At 38.0% G+C, this 24,287-nt stretch overlaps 1 protein-coding gene across 2 annotated transcripts in view; it reads left to right on the forward strand.

Annotated features, from left to right (window-relative positions):
- HECW2 (HECT, C2 and WW domain containing E3 ubiquitin protein ligase 2) overlaps positions 1 to 24,287 on the forward strand; it is a 449,194-nt gene that overhangs the window by 250,475 nt on the left and 174,432 nt on the right. For both annotated transcript variants that reach the window (XM_069070166.1, XM_069070167.1), the window contains one exon: positions 12,370 to 12,477. In XM_069070166.1, the coding sequence (XP_068926267.1) occupies positions 12,370 to 12,477 (108 nt within the window). The remainder of the gene's footprint in view (positions 1 to 12,369; positions 12,478 to 24,287) is intronic.

Consider the following 24,287-nt stretch of genomic DNA (forward strand, 5'->3'; position numbering starts at 1 on the left):
AATGAGATATTTGTGAAACACTTTGCAAACCTAAAGACAGTATGCAAATGCCAATGGTGATGATGATGATAATGTCATTAATATAGGGAATTCCCAGGTGAGGAAACTGCCTCTATGGAACTTGTGCCTCCTCTGCAACTTTATAGTGTTAGTGAATCTCCTAGAGAGAGCATTGACAGGATTAGTAACTTGCCCAGGGGACACACTGTTAGTGAATGTATCAGAGGTGAACTCTGAACTCTGGTCCACTTCTTCAGGGGCTCACTAGTCCTTAGTTTCTATAAAAATACACAGTTTCTGCCTAATGTAGACAAAGTAAAACACATTCTAAGTGTTATTAGCTTGACTTGATAGGAGAATTGATTTCTTTTATTTTAAAATTAAGAACAGAGCTCTGAACTTAAAGGAGTGGAGTGACTTGTAGACCATATAAACTTTAGGAGAGGATATTTAAATCGGTGCTAAGAGTTTATTATTTTCCTCCCCTATAGAGCCCAGTTATTTGAGGGTTTAGTATCAAGTTAGCTTTATTAAAAAATATAAATGAAATGTATATCCTCAAGATATTTGTGGATGCCCAATCCTCTTGACAATTCATGGACATCATTTTAATGATGGTTTTAAAGTTTCTGAGATACAAGACCCAGGAGTAATTTGGAAGTAAGGATGGTACTAGGGCACGCTGTAGCCTTTAGCCTCTGGGGCAAAAAAATCATTGTTTTTTTTTCACTAAAATTCTTAACTATCTTTAGGAAATGTCCATATTACAATATCTAGGAACAAAATGAAATTTTAAAGTTTCAATTTAATGACAAATAAATTAATAGTTAAATTAAGTTTCAAGTGAACAGTTAAATAAAAGTCAGTCTGAGAAATATTGAAATTGGCTCCAGGGAGCACTTGGCAGTAATTGTAGATTGATGCCAAATGTGTTGGAATGACTGCCTATTGTGTCATCAGGGAAGCGAGTGAAGTCTAAATAGGGTATAGACAGGGATAAAGAATGCTTCACAGAACAAAAGGGCATGGGGTCAAGGGAGTAGTAGTTATTATAAATCATAAGAAAAAGTTTAGGGAAAGTAAGGAAACACAAAGGATAATTTTAGTATCCAGGGTTTTGGAGCAAATGTATTTCTGGGTGAAGGTGAGTTCTTAAGTGTAGTAGTTCCTGGTAGCTGGATGGAATGGAGGCAGAGGTCAAGAAACTGTTTAGGGTATTAGGGCACTAAAATGTATGTTTAAGGTGAAAAGAATGAGGGTAGAGGTGGGAAAGAAAGGAAAAAAACTAAGTCAGGTACTAAAGGAATCCAGCCAACAGGATGGGAAGGTAGGGAAATGTTTTGGAGGACTCTATACAACAATTAGGAAGATAGGAATAAGGTGGGAATTTTTTGCGATCTGAGCTTCAGAGGAAAGGATGGAATCTTTCAGTACTATGTAAAATGATTGAAGACAAGGTCTGTTTTCTCTCTTGTAGTTTAAACCTGATGCCTTTCATATAGTAGACACTTAATAGATATTTGTTAGATTGAATTGTTAGTTCGTAAAGTATTGCCTCCATCTCCAAATAAATCCCAATCCTAACTCCCAGGGATAACCTAGTGAAAGGAACTAATAAAAAGCACATTCCTATATTGTATATGGCACAATTGCATAATTAAACGAAGCTTACTACCCACTCAAGCACATAGAAGCCCTCTGTGAGAGGTGATATGTAAGAGCAACATTAACCTTCCCAAAGGATCCAAAAATTCTCTAGGAATTTCACTCAATATTGAAAACCGAGTCTGTTTACAGCGTGTATTTGGCAGTGTTTACTTGTTGCTAACTGTTAAAAGGAAATAATGGAAAGCATTTAATTAAAATCTCATTATACATCTTGAGCACTTTTCATAATGCTTGTTGCTAAGGAATCTTCCATTAACTGTATGCCTCTAGGATTTTGGTTTTGTAACATAGGGGAATGGTAGCACCTTTCTAAATACCCCATGACTCTTTATAGGGGCCCTGGTTAAATGCTGACTCAGATAAGGATGGCCTCTGTTGAACTCATTATGTCATATAAATACTTTTAGTGACCTATTCAAACATTCTGCAGCACTAACCTTATTTACCCTGTAAGCTCCCAGTTGGTTATAGCATAACAGGTTATCATGTGTTATGTGTTTAAGAACTTAACGCATGATACTAGGTCATTTGGTGAATAAAAGAAAACAGTGTTAAAACAAATCCAATTGAAACTATTTTTTAAAAAACTTCGGACTAAAAGCAAAATCAAAGAAAATAGCATATACATTATATACATATATGTATATATGTATTTAAAGGGGCAACAAAGAAATGAAATTAGGAAATGAAGGTATTTGGACATTTAGAGAAAAACAAAACAGTGCTCCCATGGGGAACAAGTAGATTAGTTGTTGTCTTTATTATTGTTATCATAAAGATTATAAGTGACTCTGTACTAGCAGTTATACAGAGAAGAATTTTGCAGGTTTATGTTCTAAGTAAGACAGTGCGTATTTAGAATATGAATATATATGAAGGTATACTAGAAGCACCCTTAAAGTCTGGAAGCCCTAAGCAAGTCACTTAACCTTTTAATGCCCAAAGTAGTACCCTACCTACAATGGTCAAATCATAAGTCCAATATTCAAAATAATAGTAATAAAAAAACCTCACATAGATGGTTAAAGAGGTTGAGGGTACAATTGTATAAAAATAAGTAGTATGTTCAAGATAAGGCAAAGGGTGCTTAGACTTGACAAATAATGATTTATATTTATTTATATTTGTATTCAGAAAAGACAGGAAAGTCATTTTTCTTTGTCTTACTTCATAAAAGTTTCATGGAGAAGACAGAATTCTTGGAGTTAGAGGAAAAAAGGGAAGGGGAGGGACAGATGGACAGGTAGAATGAGGAAAAGTTTGTGGTAACTTACAGTGGGAATTCCAGAAATATGGTATAGCTTGGAAGAAGGTTAAAGGAGGATGGTCAGACAAGGAGGGTGTTGAAATTGTTTCATGACCTCTCTATGCTGTCAAAGTAATTTACCTTAAGTGCTGATCACCCATATGACCCCTACTCAAGCAATTCGAGGGCTTCCTATTGTGTCTAGGACAAAGTATAAGTTCTTCTGTTTAGCTTTTAAGGCCTGACCCCAACCTGTCTTTTAGCTGCATTGGTGATTCTGATGGTTATGAGGCTTGTTGGGGAGCCCCAGAGCTAGTGATATGTGTAGTAATATTGTGCCAGGAATATCTTGATGTCCTGTAAAATATTTTGCTTTGTTAATTATTTCTAGAAGCGAAATTTTGGTTCTAACATATTAGACCTGTATTTCTTTAAATTTCTTTTTAACCTAAAGTTATTGACATCTCCCATCCTCCCTTTCCCCCTTTTTTTTTCTTTCAAATGAAAGTTTCCTTTACCCTTTGGCCAGAGAGAAGTGTGTTATGTCAAGTCAGAACCAAGGGATGGAAGAGATTTGAAGAATCATAGAATTTTAGAGCATTTCTTCCTAAAGGCATAATTTTGGATCTTGAGTAATGCTTCTTGGTGAACTACAACCTCTGGCAATACTTGACCCTTTAAATACACTTGGATGCATATTTTTCTGGAAATACATGCTTCATTATGAATGCTTCTTTGTAATTTCCATTTGCTGAAGGGAAAAACATAGAAGGTAGAAAACGACCAAAACCAGAGAAAAAATGGTGTAATAGTACTGGTGTGTGTGTGTCCAAAGGATCGTGGAAATTTAAGGATCCTATGTAAAAGGAATGCAATCAATGCCAACTCCTCTGTTGCTGATATAGAATTAGACCCAATGCAGGTGCTCTGTTCTGCTTTCCGAATATATTCTGCTATATATTTTTAGCCTTGGTAAGTAAAATGTGGGCTCCTTGTTTTTGTAATTCTGTGCAAGTAATATTTTTTTTTCAGTCAGAAGAATTTATCAATAGATTTCTTCTGAGACATTATTCTATACCAGGAAAAAAAAATGACTATTTGGCAAGCAAAAAAAAATGTCCAGAAAAGTCTGTCTCCTGACTATGACTATCTATTACTATTATTTTTAATCATTGGATATTTTGGCTGGGAAAGACTGGAACACAGTGGGCTCTGTTTTTATTATGAAATCCTTTTGTTAGCTGATATAGGACTTGTTTAAGAAAATGTGCTTAAATTTTGCCTGAAATTAGTCATATAATAGTAGGCAAGGTTTCACATAGTTTGCCTAATCCTGGCTTCAGTACTTTCATTATGCTAAGTCAATCTGGCAGTATATTCTCTAGAAATGGGGGGATGGGGTGGGGCAGCTAGGTGGCTCAATGAATAGAGCACTGTCCCTGGAGTCAGGAGGACCTGAGTTCAAATTTGGCTTCAGACATGTAACACAAAAAAAATTGCCATATGACCTTGGGCAAGTCACTTAACCCCATTTGCCCTGCTTCCTCCCCCTCTAAAAAAAATGGGGGGGGGAGATGTCCAAACACCCAGGTCCTCTGCAGGTAGCTTTCACTGCTACAGTCTGACCCTGAGAGTAACATTAGCACCCAAAGAATGGGACTTGCAAATAGTCAAAGTTAGGCTTGAGATAAGGAAAAACTTAATGGTTTGGAAGAAGTGGGTTTCTCCATTTTTGGCGGTATTCAAGCAAATGTATGCTGTAGAGGAGATACATTTTTAGATCTGGGTTGAAGTAGATGGCTATTAATAGGCCATCCAAATCGTGAGAGAGAGAGAGAGAGAAAGAGAGAGAGAGAGAGAGAGAGAGAGAGAGAGAGAGAGAGAGAGAGAAATATTGAGACAGAGTTTGGGGAAACTTTGGAAAATCATTAAACTTGAGTTATGTGATTTTCATATCCTGAATACTTGTATGCTTTTTTTTAACCAGAAGAATCTAGTAGTCTTAAGTCTTTATCATAACAATTCTGTAGAATTTTTAGTCCTTTTTTGTTGCTGAAGAAGTGCCAATTCAGGTGAAGGAATGAGTTTCAGCTTAACACTGGGCACATGCTTTATGACTTTTTTTTTTTTGCTTTTTGGAGGGCAATTGGGGTTAAGTGACTTGCCCAAAGTTTCACAGTTAGTGTGTCAAGTGTCTGAGTCTGGATTTGAACTCAGGTCCTCCTGACTCCAGGGCCAGTGCTCTACTCACTGCGCCACCTAGTTGTATGACTTTTAACATTAGAACCTACTACTCTTCACAGCTCCCCAAATATTTACTTCTTTACCAGGCCTTGTACTCATCTGTTGAAACCACAAGAAGAGGGAAGGGATACATTGAGTAAACCCAAGGGAGAGTATACACAGAGATGTTCAGGGGCACAGCCGTCTTGTGGCAATCTAGCTCCTTTTAGGGATACCGTGAGGTAGGGGAAAAGAGGAGCAAGAGCAGGTAGAAGAGAAAGGCCCCGATGACACATTTTGCAGTGAGTGCACAGGTGCAGAAAGCAATCCTGCCTAAGGCTTGTGCTTAAGTTACTAAGCCAGGTGGCTTTTAAATCATGTGGTTTTTAATAGGAAGGGACCTATTTCTCGGCTGTTCTTGAGACCTGAGGAACTTATCTGAAAAATAATATCTTTGCCACTCCCATGTTACCATATTATTGAAAAAGAACTGTGTATGATGTGGAATGTGACTAAACCATTTCTACACACTAAAAGTAAGTCTGTGTTTTATTTAATTATTCAAAAGAGAAGAACCACTTTAAAAACCAACATATTCAAACAGAAGAAAGGTTTGAATTCACAAAACGATTGTCCACTTAACCTTTTTCCTCTGGATAACCAAGGGAGAGCTCAACAGAAGGGAGAAAAAACTCAGAGTGAAATTTTGCGTACAATATATCCAGGCATAGAAAGAATATTGAAAATTTTCAGTTATCTTTTGGGACTGTATGCTCATTTTCTCTCTTATCCCATCTATATTTTTTTTAAAGATATGGTCTGTAAAATATTTTAGTTATTCCAACATCTTAAGGAGTTATAATTTTATCAGTACTTAGTGTTTCATCTTTCTCTAAATGTGGATTGTAACCTTGGCTGTGAGCTTTTTCAGAGTAGAGACTAGTTTTTGTCTTTGTATTGCCAGAGCTTAGCACGGTGTCTGGAACATAGCAATTACTTAGTGAATGCTTCTTGATTTGACTATTCAATTCAGCAAATTCAATAAAGTTTTCTTAAGGTTTTTTTTGGTATGTTTTGTTGTTGAATCACCTACATTTCCCAGTTATATTCTGCCCATCTCACAGAGTCATCCCTTAGGTCAAAGGATAAAAAAGTTGAGGGAGAAACAGTGCAGCAAAATTAAATAATATGTTATCCAAGTCTGGCATTATATTCATTTCATATAAGACAGAAAAAGGAAAAAACCATGAAAGTCTTAGTCCTCAAATAACTTATACCTTACTGGAGAAGCTTACATTTTTTTTAACTTGGTAGCCATTTTACCAATTACCTCCAGAAATTTTGTCACATGTAGCCAGGTTGCCCTCTCTCTGTCTCTGTTTCTCTTTCTCTCTCTTTCTCCTCCTCCCCCTCTCCATTTATATCTAGATAGAGACAATGATCTATATCTATGGATATACACACACATATATAGATATATGCATTTCTGTATATACTTTATGTGTATATATTCACACACATGTGTATGTGAATGCATTTTCATATGTGTATCTGTGTGTGTGTATATATATATATATATATATATATATATATATATATGCATGTGTATTCCATTGATGAACTTGTTAGCAAAGCCTTTCCAATGTGGTAGGCCATTCTAGAGCATGGGTTTTTCTGGCTCTGCTTTCCCAAAGACATGGCCGGGTTCACACCATGATGAGATATTGGAATAGGTTTTTAGTGTAAGTGAATCTGGGAGCATTTTTATTTAGGTTTGGAATAAGGGCTAGATGTGTGATTTCATTGATACAGGGTATTTCCAAATGAGGAGAATTCTACCAGGACAGGTCAACACTTTTATTTCTGTAGCCTATAAGAGAGCTGCTTGGAGCACTGAGGTTAAATGACTTGTCCAGATCCATGTATTTAGTAAGGGTCAGAGACAGGATTTGAACCTACATCTTGCTGTGAGGTCAGCTCTCATACAAAGGCTGCCTCAGTTATTTTATCTATAAGAGAAAAATTGTGTGGCACTGATGGTAATTGATTATCCTTAAAGTTCTTTGCCTTCTTCCCTCTTTTGCTCTCCTTCTCCACATCCTAGTTTCACAGTATATAATGTGAATTATACAAGTAACTCTGTTACTTGTGGAGCTGGAGCAAGATGCCTCTCTGGATTTCCTCATCTGTAAAATGGGATTAGATGAGGTATTCTGTGAAGTCCTTTCCAACTTTATTAGCCTGTGATCTTTCTTGAGGTGTTAGCTGGGTCCTGTGGAAATGTAGAGAGAAACATACATGGTCAAAGATAGAGTTGGGGTGAACCTGAGCCCATGCAGGAGAAGGCCTGGGTTCAGATATTGTCTCTGATGTTCACAAGGCACAGGACCTCCTGAATCTCTTTCCTCATCTATTGAATTCGGAAGCTGAGGAAAGGGAGACACTGGGCATGATAAAGGGTTGGATTTGATGTCTTCTAAGCCCAAGACCTCTTCTAACTCTCAATCTGTGATCGTGTGTAACTTAAGCCCTTCAATTTACAGTGGGAAAACTGAGGACACTGGATTTCCACAAATCAGAGCACGAGATTTTTTTTCCTAGAAGTTAAAAGAAAAAGAAAAATCTCAACCCCCAAACCATCTTGGTTGCCAATTTCAACCCAACTGTCAGGTTTTTATAAAGCTTTCTCTTCTCTTTTCCACCTCTCTGCCTCCTACCCGGCAGCCAAAATATAAAATGCAAGAAAAATAGCAAAAGGAGAGCATTTGCGGGGAAAAAAACTTTTGTTATATTTATTTCCATATGTCTTTTTAGATGGTAAGGACTTGTAATGTAGTGACCCTATTTTTTATTCTGTACATACTATAACTTTCATCTTATTGGGTATTTCTATATGATTTTAAAAATCGTACTCCTTGGATGACCTTCACCAGAATTTGAGAGACTGACCAGATATCAGTCACATTTTATGAAACTTTTTATATATGTTCTTCCAGAGCTGCTGTAGGAGCCCTTTTTTAATTCTAAAAATATAGTATGTGAGGAGTTGATAGAAGAGACTAGAAAAGTTAAAGGCAGAAAAACTGGAGGAAACAAAAAGCTTCTGCTCAAAGCCATATTTCCTGGGGCATATGTCCTTTGTCATAAGCTTGGACCTACCCTACCCTGCCTGGGTGTTCTTATGCTGTCTCTGTAGCTGCCTATGGTTTTCCCCACTGTGGCATCTCATTGATCAGCTCCTTCTCTCTTATTTGCCCCTCCTGCCCCCCTGACTTGCCCAAGGTCACATAGCTAGTAAATCTCAGAGGCAGGCGTTCACTCCAGGTCCTCTGATTCCAGAGGGGGCTCTTTCCACCGTCCTGTGTATTTGGGATTTGAAAAGACCATACCAATACCCTCCAGAACTGGTTATTTTCTTTAGAAACTTTGCATCTACAATTCATGATATCCAAATGGCAAGAGTACTTTCTTATTGGAGTGATTTTAACTTTCTTCAGATCTATCATGATGAGCACCTTCTCTTTCATAGAAAAAGCCCTCACGTTTTTATCTGAATATAATTATTTGTCAACTCATTGCCAATGATAATGGAACAAACTTCAATGTAAATGGGGCAAGAGCTAAATACATGGGGTGGGAGATGAAGGGTGTCTTTTATCATTCCCACTGTTGTTGCCTTAATGCTTACTTAGCTTCGCTACTAATGTTTTTGTGTCAAATTAAAGACTTACTCAGAACCCTTTCTTGGTACCAGAAGAGACATTGTGGGGATATGAAAAGAAAATGAGGACTGGTTAGGGGGGGAAAGCCCCAAAGATTTATACCCATTTTACAAATGAGGAAACCAAAGCTTAGGTTAAGTCATTAACAAAGTTTGAGATCAGGGTCTTTAAGATCTTCCATAGATGAGCAAGACTAGTCCTAGGGGCAACTGTCAAATGAATTAAGTCCAAACACCTGTATGTTCTGGGGACCAGGAAAGAGCTACAAGTTTGGAGTCAGAGCATCTGTATTCAAATTTTACATCTGCCGCTGACTATCTATGTAAGGTTGCACAAATTATTTGACCTCTCTGGGCCTTAGTTTCACCATTTATAAAACAAGGAGGACTTCAGAGGCAGCTAGGCAGGGCAGTAAATAGTACTGAACCAGGAGTAAAGAAGATGTGTGTTCATATCTACCCTCAGCATTTATTAGATGTGTGACCCTAGACAAATCACTTCACCTGTGCTAACTCATTTTCTTGATCTGTAAAATGGAAATAATAATAGCATCTACCTCTTGTAGTTGTTGTTAGAATCAAATGAGTTAATATTATAAAGTTCTTTGAAAACTTAAAGGGTCATATAAATGTTGATGAGATCTCTACCCTCTGAAGCTATGATCCTATTATTATAAGGGCTCTGCTGCTGCTGACTGGCTACAGTGTCACATGTAATACATATCTCCCAGGGTTGCTCTGAAGATGTACACACATAGATATGAGTTTTTGTGTATATATAATATGTATATATGCATGTACATATATATCATGTATATATAAACAGCTATGTGTATATATGTGTCTGTATGCACATATATAGACACATACATATTTCCATGAGGAAACTCCTTCTACCAATGCAGATCAACAACTGTTCAGTGACTTGAGTCTGAGAGTTCCTTGGAGAAGTAGGATGATACGTGACTCACCTGGGCTTAAACAACTATGATGTGTCACATCACAGGCAGGATTCAAGCCCAACCAAGCCTTCCTGACTGTGAGGTGACTGTCTCTCCACTGTGCTCCTCTGTCTCTCGGTATATTTCTGGTGAAACTATAAAATCCCATAAAAATGCCAGCTCTGAAGTTGTCTATTCTTTCTAAGCGCATCCCTTCCCAAAGTTCTCATATTAGCTCTTCTATCAACTGTAGTTAGTTTTCCTTAACTTACTTGCAGACCTTATCATAAGAGGACAATTGCAACTTGTTTTGGTTAACCATTTACAAAACCAGCAGCTTTCCCCATAGTAGCTTCCAACTATCTTTTCTAGAGATGGGCAACCTGCGGCCTCAAGGCCACATGTTGTTTTCTAGGTCCTTGGCTGTGGCCTTATGACTGTGTCCAAGTTTTTCAGAACAAATCCTTTTATTAAGGGGGTTTCTTCTGTGAAGTTTGGATTCAGTCAAAGAGCTGCACTTGAGGACCTAGAGGACCACATGTGGTCTTGAGGATACAGATTCCCCACCCCTGCTCTAGCTCATTACAAAATTATTGCTCCTTTACTGTCTCTTAAGTACTAATTGCATCATCACAGTTACTTCTCTCTACATACATCCTTACTCCTGGAGTTTCCCAATATTCCTAGGATATAGAATTTTGATACCTTAACAAAAGCTGGAAAATCAAATATTCCAACTATCTTTGTAATGACTTCCCTATTTTAAAAAAGGTCAAATTTAGAAATATAATAGGACTTTCCACAGATACACGAAGGTTGGATGACCACTTGACATGGATGTTATGAAGAGATAGAGCTAATAAAGAGCCATTGGAATTTTTTGAACAAGGAGCTGATACAGTCACACCTGCATTTTGGAAGCTCAGTTTGATAGCTAAGTGGAAGATGGTTTGGCATGTGGAGAACCCTAAGGCAAGGAGAACAGCCAGCAGGCTACTGCAATAGCTCAGGCATGAAGTAAAGAGGGTCTGCACCAAGGTGGTAGCAGTGTCAGAGAAGAGAAGGGGATGTGTCTGAGAGATGTTATAAAGGTAAAATTGACTAGAATTGGCAACAAATTGGATATATACACAAATTGGCAACAGACTGGATATGGGTGGTGAGAGAGGGAAAAATCCAGGGTGACATATATAGGTTCTGAGCCTGGGGGACTGGGAGGCTGGTGATAACCCCAACAGTAATAGGGAAATTAGCAAAGGGGAAGCATTTGGGGGGAAAGATGAGTTCTGGTTTTGACATGTTGAGTTTCAGAAGAATTCTATGATACATCCAATATGAGATGTCCAATAGGCGGTTGGAGATTTTGGACTAGAGGTAAGGAGAGACATTAGGGCTAGATAAAAGAATCTGAGAATCATTTGCATAGAGAAGATAATTGAATCTATGGGAGCCCAAGGGAAATAGTTTAGAGAGAGAAAAGAAGAGGGCTGAGGGACAGAGCTTTGGGGGACACCTATGGTTAACAAGCATGACCTGGATGAAAAACCAACAAAGGAGACTGAGAAGGAGCAGTCAGATGGTGGGAGACAGGAGCATCTCAGAAATTTAGAGAGAAAAGACTATCAAGGAAAAGAAAGTGATTGATAGTATCAAAAGCTGCAGAGAGATCAAGAGGGATGAGGATTGAGAACAGGCTTGGCCTTTAAAAGTTAATTGGTAACTTTGGAGGGAGAGGTTTCATTTGAATGAGGACATCTGAAGCCAAACTGTAGGGAATAAAGGAAAAGAAGCGAAGACATTAATTGTACATAGCCTTCTCAAGGGAGTTAGCCATGAAAGGGAGGAGAAATATGGGAACAATATTGTGGGAACTGATAAATCAAGTGAAGGTTTTTTTTCAGGATGAGTAAGACATTGGCTTATGTGTAGCCAGTAAAATGCAAATAAGGAAAGATTGAAGAATAGTAAAAGAAAGCTTAACGCTGCACTAAGATTTGGGGGGCACTCGAGGATAATCTGCTGAAGAAGTCTTTGATAGAAAAGAATCAATAGTGCATGTACAGGGGTTTGCCTTGGCAAGTAGAAGGGCCACGTTTTCATGCAAGACAAATAAGAGGAGGAGGTAATAGTGGAAGACAACTGAGTGCTATGAGATGAAGAGAGAAGAGGGACCACTTGGTGAATGGCTTCAGTTTTTTTCAGTAAAATATGAGGTAAGTTTCCTAGGTGAGAGCTTGGTGAGAGGCTGAATGATAGGAGATTTGAGAAAGGAAGAAAGGGCATGGAAAAGCCACTGTGGTGAGTAGGATGGTGAATTGATTAGGGAGGTATAGGAGGATTGACTTGCTTCTTTGAGAGCCCATTTGAAAAAATATAGCATAAGTTTCTCACGGACCTAGTTAGCACAGTTTCATGATCAATAATAGTATTCTTTCCTCTGTTGTTTTTTCTTTCTTTCTCCCTTTCTCCCCCCTCCCCCACCCCTGAAACTGCATCAGACTTTAAGATATGAAGAGGAGAGTCAATCATAATTCTAGCTAAAGAAATGTTTTTGCCTTTGGTTTTTCTAGATGAGAATTCTCCAGCCAATTTTTGGGATTCCAAGAACCGAGGTGTGACTGGCACACAAAAAGGACAAATTGTATGGAGAATTGAACCTGGGCCCTATTTTATGGAACGTAAGTAAATGTCTTTAAGATGCAATACAGAGTGACTACTAAGTGTTATATTTAGATGCAGAAATCTATGGCTGATTCAGATGTTTTTTTTTTGTTGTATTTTCTGATGAATGCTCTTTAGTTCCATTTAAATATGCTTAATATGTTTATGACAATTATTTAAATGGTATATTACCTGTTAAATAATGTAGACTTTTAAGAAACATATATGCAATTATCTCTAAATTTTGTGTGCTAACTGAAAGTCATAGAAATTTTAATGTTATAAGGAAAGCATTGACACCAACTCTTTTTTTAAATGCACATTCTAAGGCCCAAGAGAGATGCACTAATATATTGAATACAATCTAATTAGTGGGAGGGGCAGGACCAGAATAAAATTTTCATGACATCTGTCTCAAAGTTCTAGCTTCCCTGTCTAGCATTCCTATCACTATACCACAATGCCTTTGACGACAGGAAATTCACAGAGTAAATAACTAAAAATTGTCTGGTTAGTAGTTATATTATGTTACCTGCAATATAGTATACTTAAGCCTCATAGTTTTCTAAGTATTTTCTGCACCGATTTTTGATATTTAACAAATCAGAGAATCACATAGTTGAAAGAGGAATCTTCTTCATAACATCTATGACAAATAGTCATGTAACCTTTTTTTTAAGCAATCTGGGTTAAATAACTTGCTCAAGGTTACACGGCCAGGTGTTTCTGGGTGGGTGCTAAGTGTCTGAGCCTGAATTTGATCCCCAGGTCATCCTGACACTGGAGCCCGTGCTCTTACTCGCTGTGCTACCTGGCCGCCCCCATCTAACCTTTATGTATCTGTGGAAAGTCCTATTATATTTCTAAATCTGACATTTTTTAAAATAGGGAAGACAGTACTAAGCTGGAATATTTGATTTTCCAGCTTTTGTTAAGGTATCAAAATTCCTATATCCTAGGAATACTGGGGAACTTCAGGAGTGAGGATGTATATATAGAGAGATGTAGCTGTGATGATGCAGTTCGTACTTAAAAGAGACAGTAAAGGAGCAATAATTTTGTAATGAATAAATAAGTCAAGCATTTATTAAGAGCCCACTATGTGTGAGGCACTGTTCTCAGTACTGGAAATATGACCAGAATCCTTCTTAAAGTCCTACTCCAGTGTCTCATCATGGTGTAGAGGTGATTCTTTTTTTTTTTTGCAATGGGGTAGGCGGGGCAATTGGGATTATGTGACTTGCCCAAGGTCAAAGCTAGTAAGTGTCAAGTGTATGAGGCTGGATTTGAACTCAGGTCCTCCTGACTCCAGGGCCTGTACTTTATTCACTGTGCCACCGAACTGCCCTATAGAGGTGATTCTTTAATGCTATACTAATAGAGCATGAGACTCATCAGGTTCCATCCTAGAAAAGTCTGGAACTATGGTCCTGGCAACATAGCTAAATATGCTATCTTTCTAGGGATCATCCTAACTAAATATGGAGAGTCTTGTCTTGTAGTCTTATCACTTGTAGTCTGGCCACTTGTTTATGAATTTCTTGGCTGTGGCAACATATAGAACAAACAAAAAAACTGCAACATGGTACTCCATCTTGTGTAACTCCCTTTTTCCCTGCAATGATTGTGGCAGTAAAGGGGAAAAGGCAGGTGAATTAGAGAAATCAGTGTTTGGACTGTCAATAAATGTGAGCTTAAATATTGATACGCTAAATGTGAGCTGTAGGTCCAGTAGACATAAATATTACTAGAGTTAATGAATCATGTTAGTCTTCCTATATTCTTCCTATAAATGAAACCAGATGACAAAAAGAAGTTGCAACTAAATAGAAGGATAAATTGCAGGTTCTGCTGTGACAGGCAGAATTAGTTTTATTATGTACTCAAAACCAAAAAAAATATCATTTCATAAGCTCCATAGTCATCTTCCTTTGCAGGGCTCATGCTATCAATTTTCAGTGCTACCAGGAAGATAATTATAGTCTGTGCATCAATATCTCTTACAAAGGTTAAAAAGTTAGAGAAATTTTTACAAGGAACTCAATAAGACTTTCCAAATTAAATCAACATATGCATTAATACGAAGGGACTTCAGTGTAGGGCGTGATGAGCATAGGGGAAGACAGGAAAATTTTATGGAAAACATGATTCAAGAGCCATAAATGAAAGAGGCCAAAAGTTTGTAGACTCTACAAATTTGTCATTGAGCTATATCGTGAGTACTTTCTTCTTGAAGAGAATTAGGAGGCCCTGAATATACCAGGCATCAAATAACATAGCAAAAGTAAAATCTACTGTCTTTTAACAGGCAGGAAATGACTAGCTACTGATGTGACAGCTTTTTTTACATCAACTGTCTATAGAGATTAAGGCTAAAGATCCATTAGAGTAAAGATCAATAGCAATATTAAATTAGAAAAGAAAGTATAAGAACACATGCAAGCCATAGAATCACAGAATCTGAGAGTTGGAAGTGACCTCAGTGATCAACTCGTTCAAACTTTACAGAAAAGTAATCCCTACTTTAACATATTTGTATCCCTACTTTAACATATTTGACAAGTGATCATCTAACCATCTAGGTAAATCTAATCTGACCTATTTAAACAAGCTGTTAACCTCCCGAGATTGGTTAATGGATAAAGAACAGACTTCAACACAAATAAAATTATTTCCAAAAGATGTTTAACTAACTCATGGAAATAAATCGCTATAATGAAGGCAAATAAAAAGAACCTAGAAACCATCTTAGCTGAATAGTAGAGGAAAGTCTGAATGAATGAATGAATGATAAAACATTTATTGAAGTTATTTTTTCCAAACACTATGCTAAGCACTAGGAACAGAAATAGAAAAAGTGAGACAATGCCTATTTTCAATGACCCCACAATCTAATTGAGAGGGACAACACTAAAAGACAATTCAGCTATAGGACTGATGGAAAAACCCAGTAGTTCTTAGATACCATCAGTAGGACAGATAAAAAGACTGGGGTCTCTAAGGTATTATTGAAGAACAGATGGATTTAATGCCAGTGCAAAATTTACAGCACTGACTGTGACTATAAATATTCCCATATAGTGCTCGATTGCAAAATTTAAAATATTCTCCATGTAGAGGACAGAACCAAAACATTTATTTAGACACCCGAAAACCAAATCCCAACATCAGGAAACTAAATCCATCAAAGCAACATAAAAGTTAATGCACCACAATGTAGCAGAGAGCCATGGCATCCTTTAGCCTTCCCACAAACCAATATAATATCAATATTTACTCACAAACCTCTCTTTCTCCTTGCCTGAGCTCCTTTCTCTCCCACTGTCTCTCTAGCACTGACTCCCAGCTTCCTGTGATTCTGCTCTACCCTTTGTAAAACCAGCACAAGCAGCTTTTCAGAGGACTGCTGCTGTGAACAGATTTCAAGGTTCTGATTACACAGTATAGTGAACTCTCTATTTATTCAGCAGTAAATTAAGGCAAAACATTCAGAAAAAACAAAGTACAGCATTCAAAAGGTTTTAACATAATTTATCACTAAAATGGCCACATAGTTTTCACCAAAGTGGTCACATAGTTTTAAGCAAAAGATAACATTCATTTAATAAGTCCTTCATTTAGTAAATCCTTAATTCAATCACCCTTAAGGAGGCAAGCCTCCTTAATTGACACAAAGTACAAAGGTCAAAGTCTTCCACCCATGGAGTGAAATTAAGTTACAATATCATCAGTCACTACAAAGTACCCTCTTACGGTAGTAGAAAGTACAAAGGCCATCCACCCCTAGGTCACAAGTAAGTTACAATCTCATCTGTTAGCATTAAATTAAAAACCAACAAAGAGGTCTTTTCATCTTGACTTGAGGCAGGCTCTCAGCTTCCATGGCTCCTCCATGGTCCCAGCTCCTGCAGAATCTAACCAACTGCCACCTAAGTTCAAAGGCAGACAGCTCCCTGTTCCTTGCCCAGCTCTCTGTGCAGTTCCTGTTCCATATTGAAGCTCACAGTGTCTAATCCACCTCAAGTCCTTCACAGTTTCTGTTCCTGAAAAGACAAAGCTTAACCAAGACACAATAACATTCATGCCCATTGCCGGCATCCTCGTCAATTCACTTTCTGCCTGTGAAATCAACATAGGCCCAAAACAGACAGACAAGTACCAGCACCACAGTTATGATTCCTCAGTCGTCAGCAGCTCTGGCTGGCCCTCCTAAGTTCTCGGCAGCTCTCAGAAGAAGTTGGTAGCTCCTCAGCCTGGTTCTCAGAAGCTGTCAGAAGAAAGGTCTCAGCAGAAGCTCCATCTGGCTCTCAGAAGAAACTCTGCCACGATAAGCTCTGTTCTCAAAATCAAAATCACTTTCTCCAACCTGAGCCTCTCCTCCTCAGCCTCTACAATACTTGCACCAAGAAGTTCTGACTCTCCAGCTTGTGCTTTTCCTTATATTAGGTGTTAGCTCCTCCCTTTTCCAGCCCCTTCCTGTTGCATCAGGAAATCCATCCCACTGTGGGATTCACAAGTTCTGGATCTTAATACTTGACACAATTGTGAGCTTGGAACTAAGTGCTAAATACCTGTTAGCTTGGCCAATACAAGAGGATCTTCATATTCCATTACTATTACAGCCTTCAGCAAACTCCTCCCACCACAGGCTGCATGTGACCACATTCAGCCTATTAGGGGGCAGAGTTTACTTTCAAAGCAGGAAAGGTTTTCAAAGTCCCCCCTAGGCAGGGAACATTAAGGGACAGGGAAGATCTTCAAATTCCCATTACAGTGGAAAGGCCTGTTGCTCCTCTGTTTTGCCTGAAGAAACAGTTATTTACCCCTAGCCTATCCAAGCAGTATGAGCAGTCAAGCAGCTCATATGGGTTCTGGCCACCTTGGGCTGTGGGAAGAGGTGAAGAAGGCCCACTCTGGTCAAAGGCGATGCCAATTTAAAATGTAAACATATTGGTGAAATCAAACAGAGGAGTGTGGTGAAAGATAACAAACAGCCTCACCTTATGAAATAGTGAGAAGCAATAAAAGGGGGGAAAAGCAAGTTTAAAGACAGCTTAATGAATGAACTGAAGGAGCCATCAGGAATACATTTAAGGGTTCTTAAAAAAAACTACATGAGATTGTATAAATGCCAATTCCATTACCATCTCCTTGCCTCTGTAATCTAAGGATCGCTGGACTGTTCCATCTGCTTCCAGGCTCAAACCTCCTATATGTGTTTTTCTCCACCTATTTGGGTGTGAACTCCTTCCTGAGAACAAAGGGATAATCTTGCTTTTCTGTTTGTATCACCAGCACTCACTACAGTGCTTTGCATATAGTGTGCTAACACTTGAGAATTCACAAAGCACTTTATATGTATTATCTGGTTTGATCTTCACAACATTATTGAGGTAGATGCTGTTATCATCCCTATTTTACAGATGAGGAAACTAAGGTTGAAAGGCTCAGTGACTTGCTCAGCTAGTCAACTTCTTTAACAAGATTCTGGAACTCAGGTCTTCCTGTTTCTAAATCCTCCACACTATCCATTCTGCCACCCCTAAATACTGAATAAATACTTTTGGATTTAATCACTCATGCACTATTCCATCAGATTTTTAGCAGTGGACTCTTACTTTCCCACTCTGAAGGACTCCATCACATAGAATACCTACAGAGCTACTGAGTGTCATTTCTCTCATGTTTTTCTGCCCTGAGATAATTAAAGAATAGTGGTTAGCCCATTTCAATGACAGAGCCCTTCACTAAAGAAAATGAAATGTGTTTAGGCTTATAAAACACCTACAAAAGTGTATTTTTAAAAGCACGCAAATCACTTGTAGTACCTGACCACATTTCTGCAAAGGGTGAGATTAAAAATGTGACTCATACTCAGCATGGAGCTCTGACTCTGAGATGCTTTAAATAGGAGCCATAAAGATGAAAAATGTAATGAGAACACTTGGAGGGATTATTCATGTTTTAGAATAATTTATAGCTGGTTATTTGGATTTTGTGGCTCTTTCCCTCTTTTAAATGAATAGAGAAATGATATATGGTCCATAGGGAGAAGAGCTTCATTTGAATTTCATGTATAAGATATTTTGAAATTCAAAATTTAGCACCTGAGTCCTAGGAGCACCGAGTTAAATTCAAAGAAAAGATCCAAGGATCTTTATGGCAAGACCTTTTAGGGGAAGGGTAATATGGAAGAAAAGACATTGCTAACTTAAATTTTAATACATAAGGGCATGTTTTAAAATAATAATAGCAATGTTGATAATCTGCCCCTGACACATACTGACTGGGCAGATCTCAATCCCTTAATGTCCTGGGCACCTCTCTCAGATTATAAATTATAGAAAAAGTGTTGAACTGCAAGCGTTTTCACTGGCTGAAACCCATGCCTCAAACATTCTCCCTCATGGAACAACTCTCTCCTCATTTCCACCCTCTGACTTCCTTGGCCTCCTTCAGATTTCAGCCCAAATTCCTTGAGCTTCTTCAAGAAGTCCTCCTTTTCCAGTCCTCTCAATCTGAGTGCCTTCCTTCTGAGATCCCTTCCTACTTGTGCTCTGTGTATTTTCTTGGCTCCTGGCTGTTTCACTTGTTACATCTCTTCCCCTCCCCCTTGAGATGGTGAAATAGGGTCTGATTTTTGCCTTTCTTTGTATCTCCAGGATTTAGCAGAGCCTAGTGCATGCTAAGTACTTCAAATAAGCGAGCTGACTGACTGATCAATTTAACTGCTTTGGTAAAAAGAATTTCCTCGTCTGGGAGGCTAATAATAACACATTTATATAGTTACTTAATGGTCACAAATATTTTTTTGTAAGGTAGGCAGGGTATTTTTATTCATGTTTCAAAATGAGGAAACTGAGGCTCAGAGTGTTTAAATTATAGAAATAATAAGTGAAAGATGATTTCAAGAACCAAGTAAAATCCACTTATGTTTCATCCCTTGTGGACAAAACTTATGTATTAAATGGGTTTAGAATTAGATATTTGAAATCCAAATAATAGTCACTGAATTTTTATTTCAGTATTTTTCAAGTGGAAAAAGCCTAGAGTTTATTCAGTGGTTCGTGTGTGTGTGTGTGTGTGTGTGCATCTACTGGTTGTTCAGTCAGTTTCTAGTCATGTCTGACTCTTCCTGACCCTATTTGGGGTTTTCTTGGCAAAGATACTAGAGTGGTTTGCCATTTCCTTCTTCAGCTAATTTTACAATGAAGAACTTAGGCAAACAGGGTTCAGTGACTTGCCCAGGATCACACAGTTAGTAAGAGTCTAAGACCAGATTTGAACTCAGGAAGATAAGTCTTCCTGACTCCAGGCCCAGCATTCTAAACACTGTACTACCTAGCTGTCCTGTGTGTGTATACACACACATATATTTACCATGGCAAAGCTTCACTCTAACTTTTAAAATGACCCTCTACAAGGAAATAGAGATTTTTCTAGGACCTTTACTCCAGGATCCAAGAATAGACCTCCTACTACCTCTTTTAGATAAGAACTCCCCCTCTTCTTTCTTACAATATAGCTTCTTTTCAAAATGGTATTCTGAGTTGTCTGGTATAGCAGAAAGGGCCCTGGATTTGGAATCAGAGAGCCTGGGTTCAAATCCCAACTTTATTATTTTCTATGTCTGACTTGTGCAATTCATTTACTCTCTGGTCTTCATCTCCAGGGGTGGGAAGCCTGAAGCCCTGAGGTCACATGTAGCCTTCTAGGTCCTTGGGCTTGGACTTTTGACTGAATCTAAGTTTTACAGAACTTTTATTCTGTAAACAAATTCTGTTTTTGATTTGTTCTGTGAATTTTGGATTCAGTCAAAGGGCTATACTTAAGGACCTAGAGGGCCACAGGTTCCCCATCCCTCATCTATACAATGAGAACCCTGAATGAGAAGATCTTGAATGCCCCTTCTAGCTAAACATTCCATAATTCTGTACCCTGCTTCCATGACCTTGGGGTCCTAGGGCCACTTGTGTGACTATCCCAAAAGAGTGATCCTAATGGTTTGAAATTTAGGTCAACTAGGAAAGGAGGCTGGCACCTTCAACAATTTTGTGGGGAAAGTATTTTGGGAGAAGGTTGGGGTTCCCATAATCCTTTAAATGGCAATATGAAAATGCCCTTCAAATAGGGTTGTCTCTGTTTAAAATGTAAACTTCTGATCTACAAATGCCTTTTTTTCCTTTCTCCTGTGTCACCTACTACAACTTTTTTCTTTTCTTTTTTTTGCATTTAAATTTCATTTTTTTTTTGTTATTGCCTTTATATCACTGTCACCTTCTAAATGCATCCCTTCCCTTGGTCCTTAGAGATATTTCTCTTGCACCAAAGAACAAAAAAAGAAAAAAGGAAGACAAAGGAATTCAGTAAAACCGATCAGTACCTCATCCAAATCTAACAATATATGCAAGATTCCACATCCATAGCCTCCCACCTCTCTAAGGAAGGGAGGGAAATCTATTTTCTGTTCTCTTCTTCAAGGCAAAGCTTGAACATTAGAAATGCCTAACATTCAGTTTCATTATTTATTATTGTGACTGTACTTTACATTCACATCCTTATTGTTTGGTATATTATTTTTCTGGTCCTACTTAGTCTATTTTGTATCAGTTCATATCTCTTCCTGAGCTTCTCTGTACTCTTCATATTTATTGTTTATTACAGCACCATATTATTCTGTTACATTCATTTACTCAAATTTGCTTAGTCATTCATTAATCCAATTCTTTGATACCATGAAAAAGATGCTTCTATAAATATTTTTATCATTAGCCTCCCTGGGATGTATGCCTAGCTGAGGAATCTCTGGGTCAAGGGGTATGGATATCTTAGACATTTTTTGCATAATTCCAATTCTAGTATGGTTGTATTAATTCACAGCTCCACTAACAATGCATTAGCATGTCTATCTCTTCACAACCCATTAGCACTGACTATTCACATTTTAAAAATATTTTTGTCAGCTTCCTCAATATGAGGTTGTTTTGATTTGCCTTTCTCTTATGATTAGTGTTTCTAGAATAATCTTTCATATGATTGTTTCCAGTTTGCTATTCTTTTGAGGACTATTTATTCATATCCTTTGACCACTTATCCATTAGGAAATGGTTCCAGATCATAGCTACATTGATTTTGTTCATGAAAAATTATTTATTTGTAAGAAAAGGAGAATGCTTTAACTTTTGCTTCTTTTCATCCCATACTGACTTCTTTGTTTATACTCATTATTTTATATAGCAGGAGTTCTTAACTTGGCATCTCCAAACTTGTTTTTAAAACATTACTTTTATTTTTTAACATTTATTATATATTTACTTTGTAAACATTTAATTTATATTTAAATATTTAAACATTTATTTCCTTTGTAACATATGTATTTTATCTTATGCACTTAAAAGCATTCTGAGAAGGGGTCCATAGACTTCACAAATCTGCCCAAAGTTTCTGACTTAAATAAATTTAAGACCCCACCCATAGAATGTACAGTTATTGTTTTATCTATATGAAATGGCTTTCTCCACCTGGAGGGCCTTTTGCAGGCACTTGCTACCATAATCAATATAAGTAGGGTCCCGTGCTATTGCTTGAACAGATAAATGCTCAACTTCACTTAGCTCAATTCAGCAAACATCTATCAATCAATAACTATATGTACCATGCATTGTAGACACAATGGCAGATATAACAGTTTACATTTGTAAATATTTTTACAGTTTACAAATGTAAACCAAAAGTTTGCCATTTTTTCCTCCCCAGATTGAGTTTTCTTATCTTGACTAGGCTAGAAATGTTGTGGCCTCTCATAAGTTCATTCTACTACCTGATTAATCAGTCTCATACTGAATTGGGATAGAAGCTTTAACCTGCCCCTTTTCTGACCCAGGCCAGTTCCACCCTCCGTAGGCAGCCTACTGGCCAGTTGCTCATAGGGACTCACTATATATGTGCCTGGATTTAGGACACCTGATAGGTTCTATCAGGACTCCCATATTCAATTAACCCTCCAGTCTTAGCCTTCCCTAATAGCAGGGATCTCAGGTGTGAGCCACTGCCTCTGGAAAGACCTTACATATTATTGGGAGGTACGGTGACATGTAAGTTAAATATATGTGTAAACAAAATCTAAGTAATTTCAAGACAGAATGCTAATAACTGGGTATCCAGGGAAAGTCTCCAGTGGGAGCTGTTGATTTACATTGATTGAAATAATGCATAGCTATAATAATAGTTATTTTTATTGTCTTTTTGCCTTGTGACCCTTTTTATCTTTTCATTTACTGCTCCTCAACCAGATTCCAGGCTAACTTTTGTTCTCCAAGGATTTTCACCCATTATTAAGATACGGGCTTTACTGTTTTGTGTAAGGATAGAAATCCTCTGCAGTATCCCGCAGGGCGGGTCAGATGGTCTTACACCAGATGTTAATTCCTGCACTGGCTTCTTCCCTCTATTATTTCCCCCCCACCCCCGATTTAGCTTTGAACCACTTCTTCCCATTTAGGATTAAAGCACATCTGAGTCTCAAAAGACTGACAGCTATTATTCTCAGAAAGTTGTGCTCCGGTTTGTGCCAGAGGATAAACTTCTCCTCTCATACTACTAAAATTCAGAATAAGATTCCTTTGAAGTCTGAGAGAATCTAGTTGACAGGGAGAGATGTCACTCTAGGGAAGAAAACTTGAATGCTGAAAAAGGATATTTCTTAGAAAATTATCAAAGAATCAAGGTCCTGTTATGCAGCTAACTAGAGCATCAGGTTTCTTAGGGAGGGAGAAGAAAAGACTTTTGAAATGGCTTTTCATAAAAATGTTTTATTGATGTGTTTTGTCTCTATATCACAGTCATTTCTAGGGGAAGAACTTAACCTTGTGACAAAAAAAAGTAGCAATTAGGCAAAAACATTCAAAACAGTGACCACATCTGACTACATTCTACATTTCTAATAATCACCCACCTTCCTGCCATGAGGTGGGAGGCCTGCTTCACTATCTGTCCATTGTTTTATTATTATGGATGTTTAAATAATCTTTCCTTTTGTCATTGTATTCACTGTATACAACGTTTTTTTAGGCTTGCATCAATTGATCTTCCTTAGCATTGAAGGTATGATCCATCTCAAGCTGGGAGAAAATGAGTATGGACTGTGTGATGTCATGTTGTTAAACCCCTCATTTTCCAGAGGTAGCAGCAAGCACCCCAGCGTCCCCAGGGTGTCTGCCAGCACAGGTTCTTGGATCTGCTTTGATAAAGGAAAGCAACTCAAAATGGGTTAACAAGCTTACTTTAATCAGTCAAATATGTATCGTTTACCTAGTTCAGGGGAAAAAGGTCAGCACCCCGAACTTCAGAATATACAGACAGAATTATCAAGACAAAAACAGATCAAGTAGACAGATTTCCAAACCATTACATCCATACCAAATCAACATCTGGGTTTTTCAAAGCCTGGAGGGGGGGGCGGGGCCGTTCTCAACAACCAAAGGCTTCCCAGAGTCTTATCTGATCAAATCACAGAACACTTCTCAAAGTGAGCCCCCAAAACAAAGCTATGCATCAGGGCTTATATAGCCTTCTCCTGGCTCAGAGAATGTAACAACATTGTTGACTCACTGGTCAATCAAGAAGTATCTACTGAAAAACAAGCCTCCCTCCCCAGGCTTCAGGTGCACTTTAGCCTAGGGGCAGGGAAGATCTTTAAAATTTACATTCCCATTACACCAGATGAGACAGCTGTGGTTAAATGACTTATCCAAGGTCACACAAGTAGTAAGTGGCAGAACCAGCATTTGAATTCAGGTAGTGAGACACCAATTTCAGCATTCCTTTC

Source organism: Petaurus breviceps, unplaced genomic scaffold (genome assembly GCF_028583685.1).
Source record: "Petaurus breviceps papuanus isolate PSGF00001 unplaced genomic scaffold, PetGlider_PUasm1.0 90804, whole genome shotgun sequence".
NCBI lineage: Eukaryota > Metazoa > Chordata > Mammalia > Diprotodontia > Petauridae > Petaurus > Petaurus breviceps.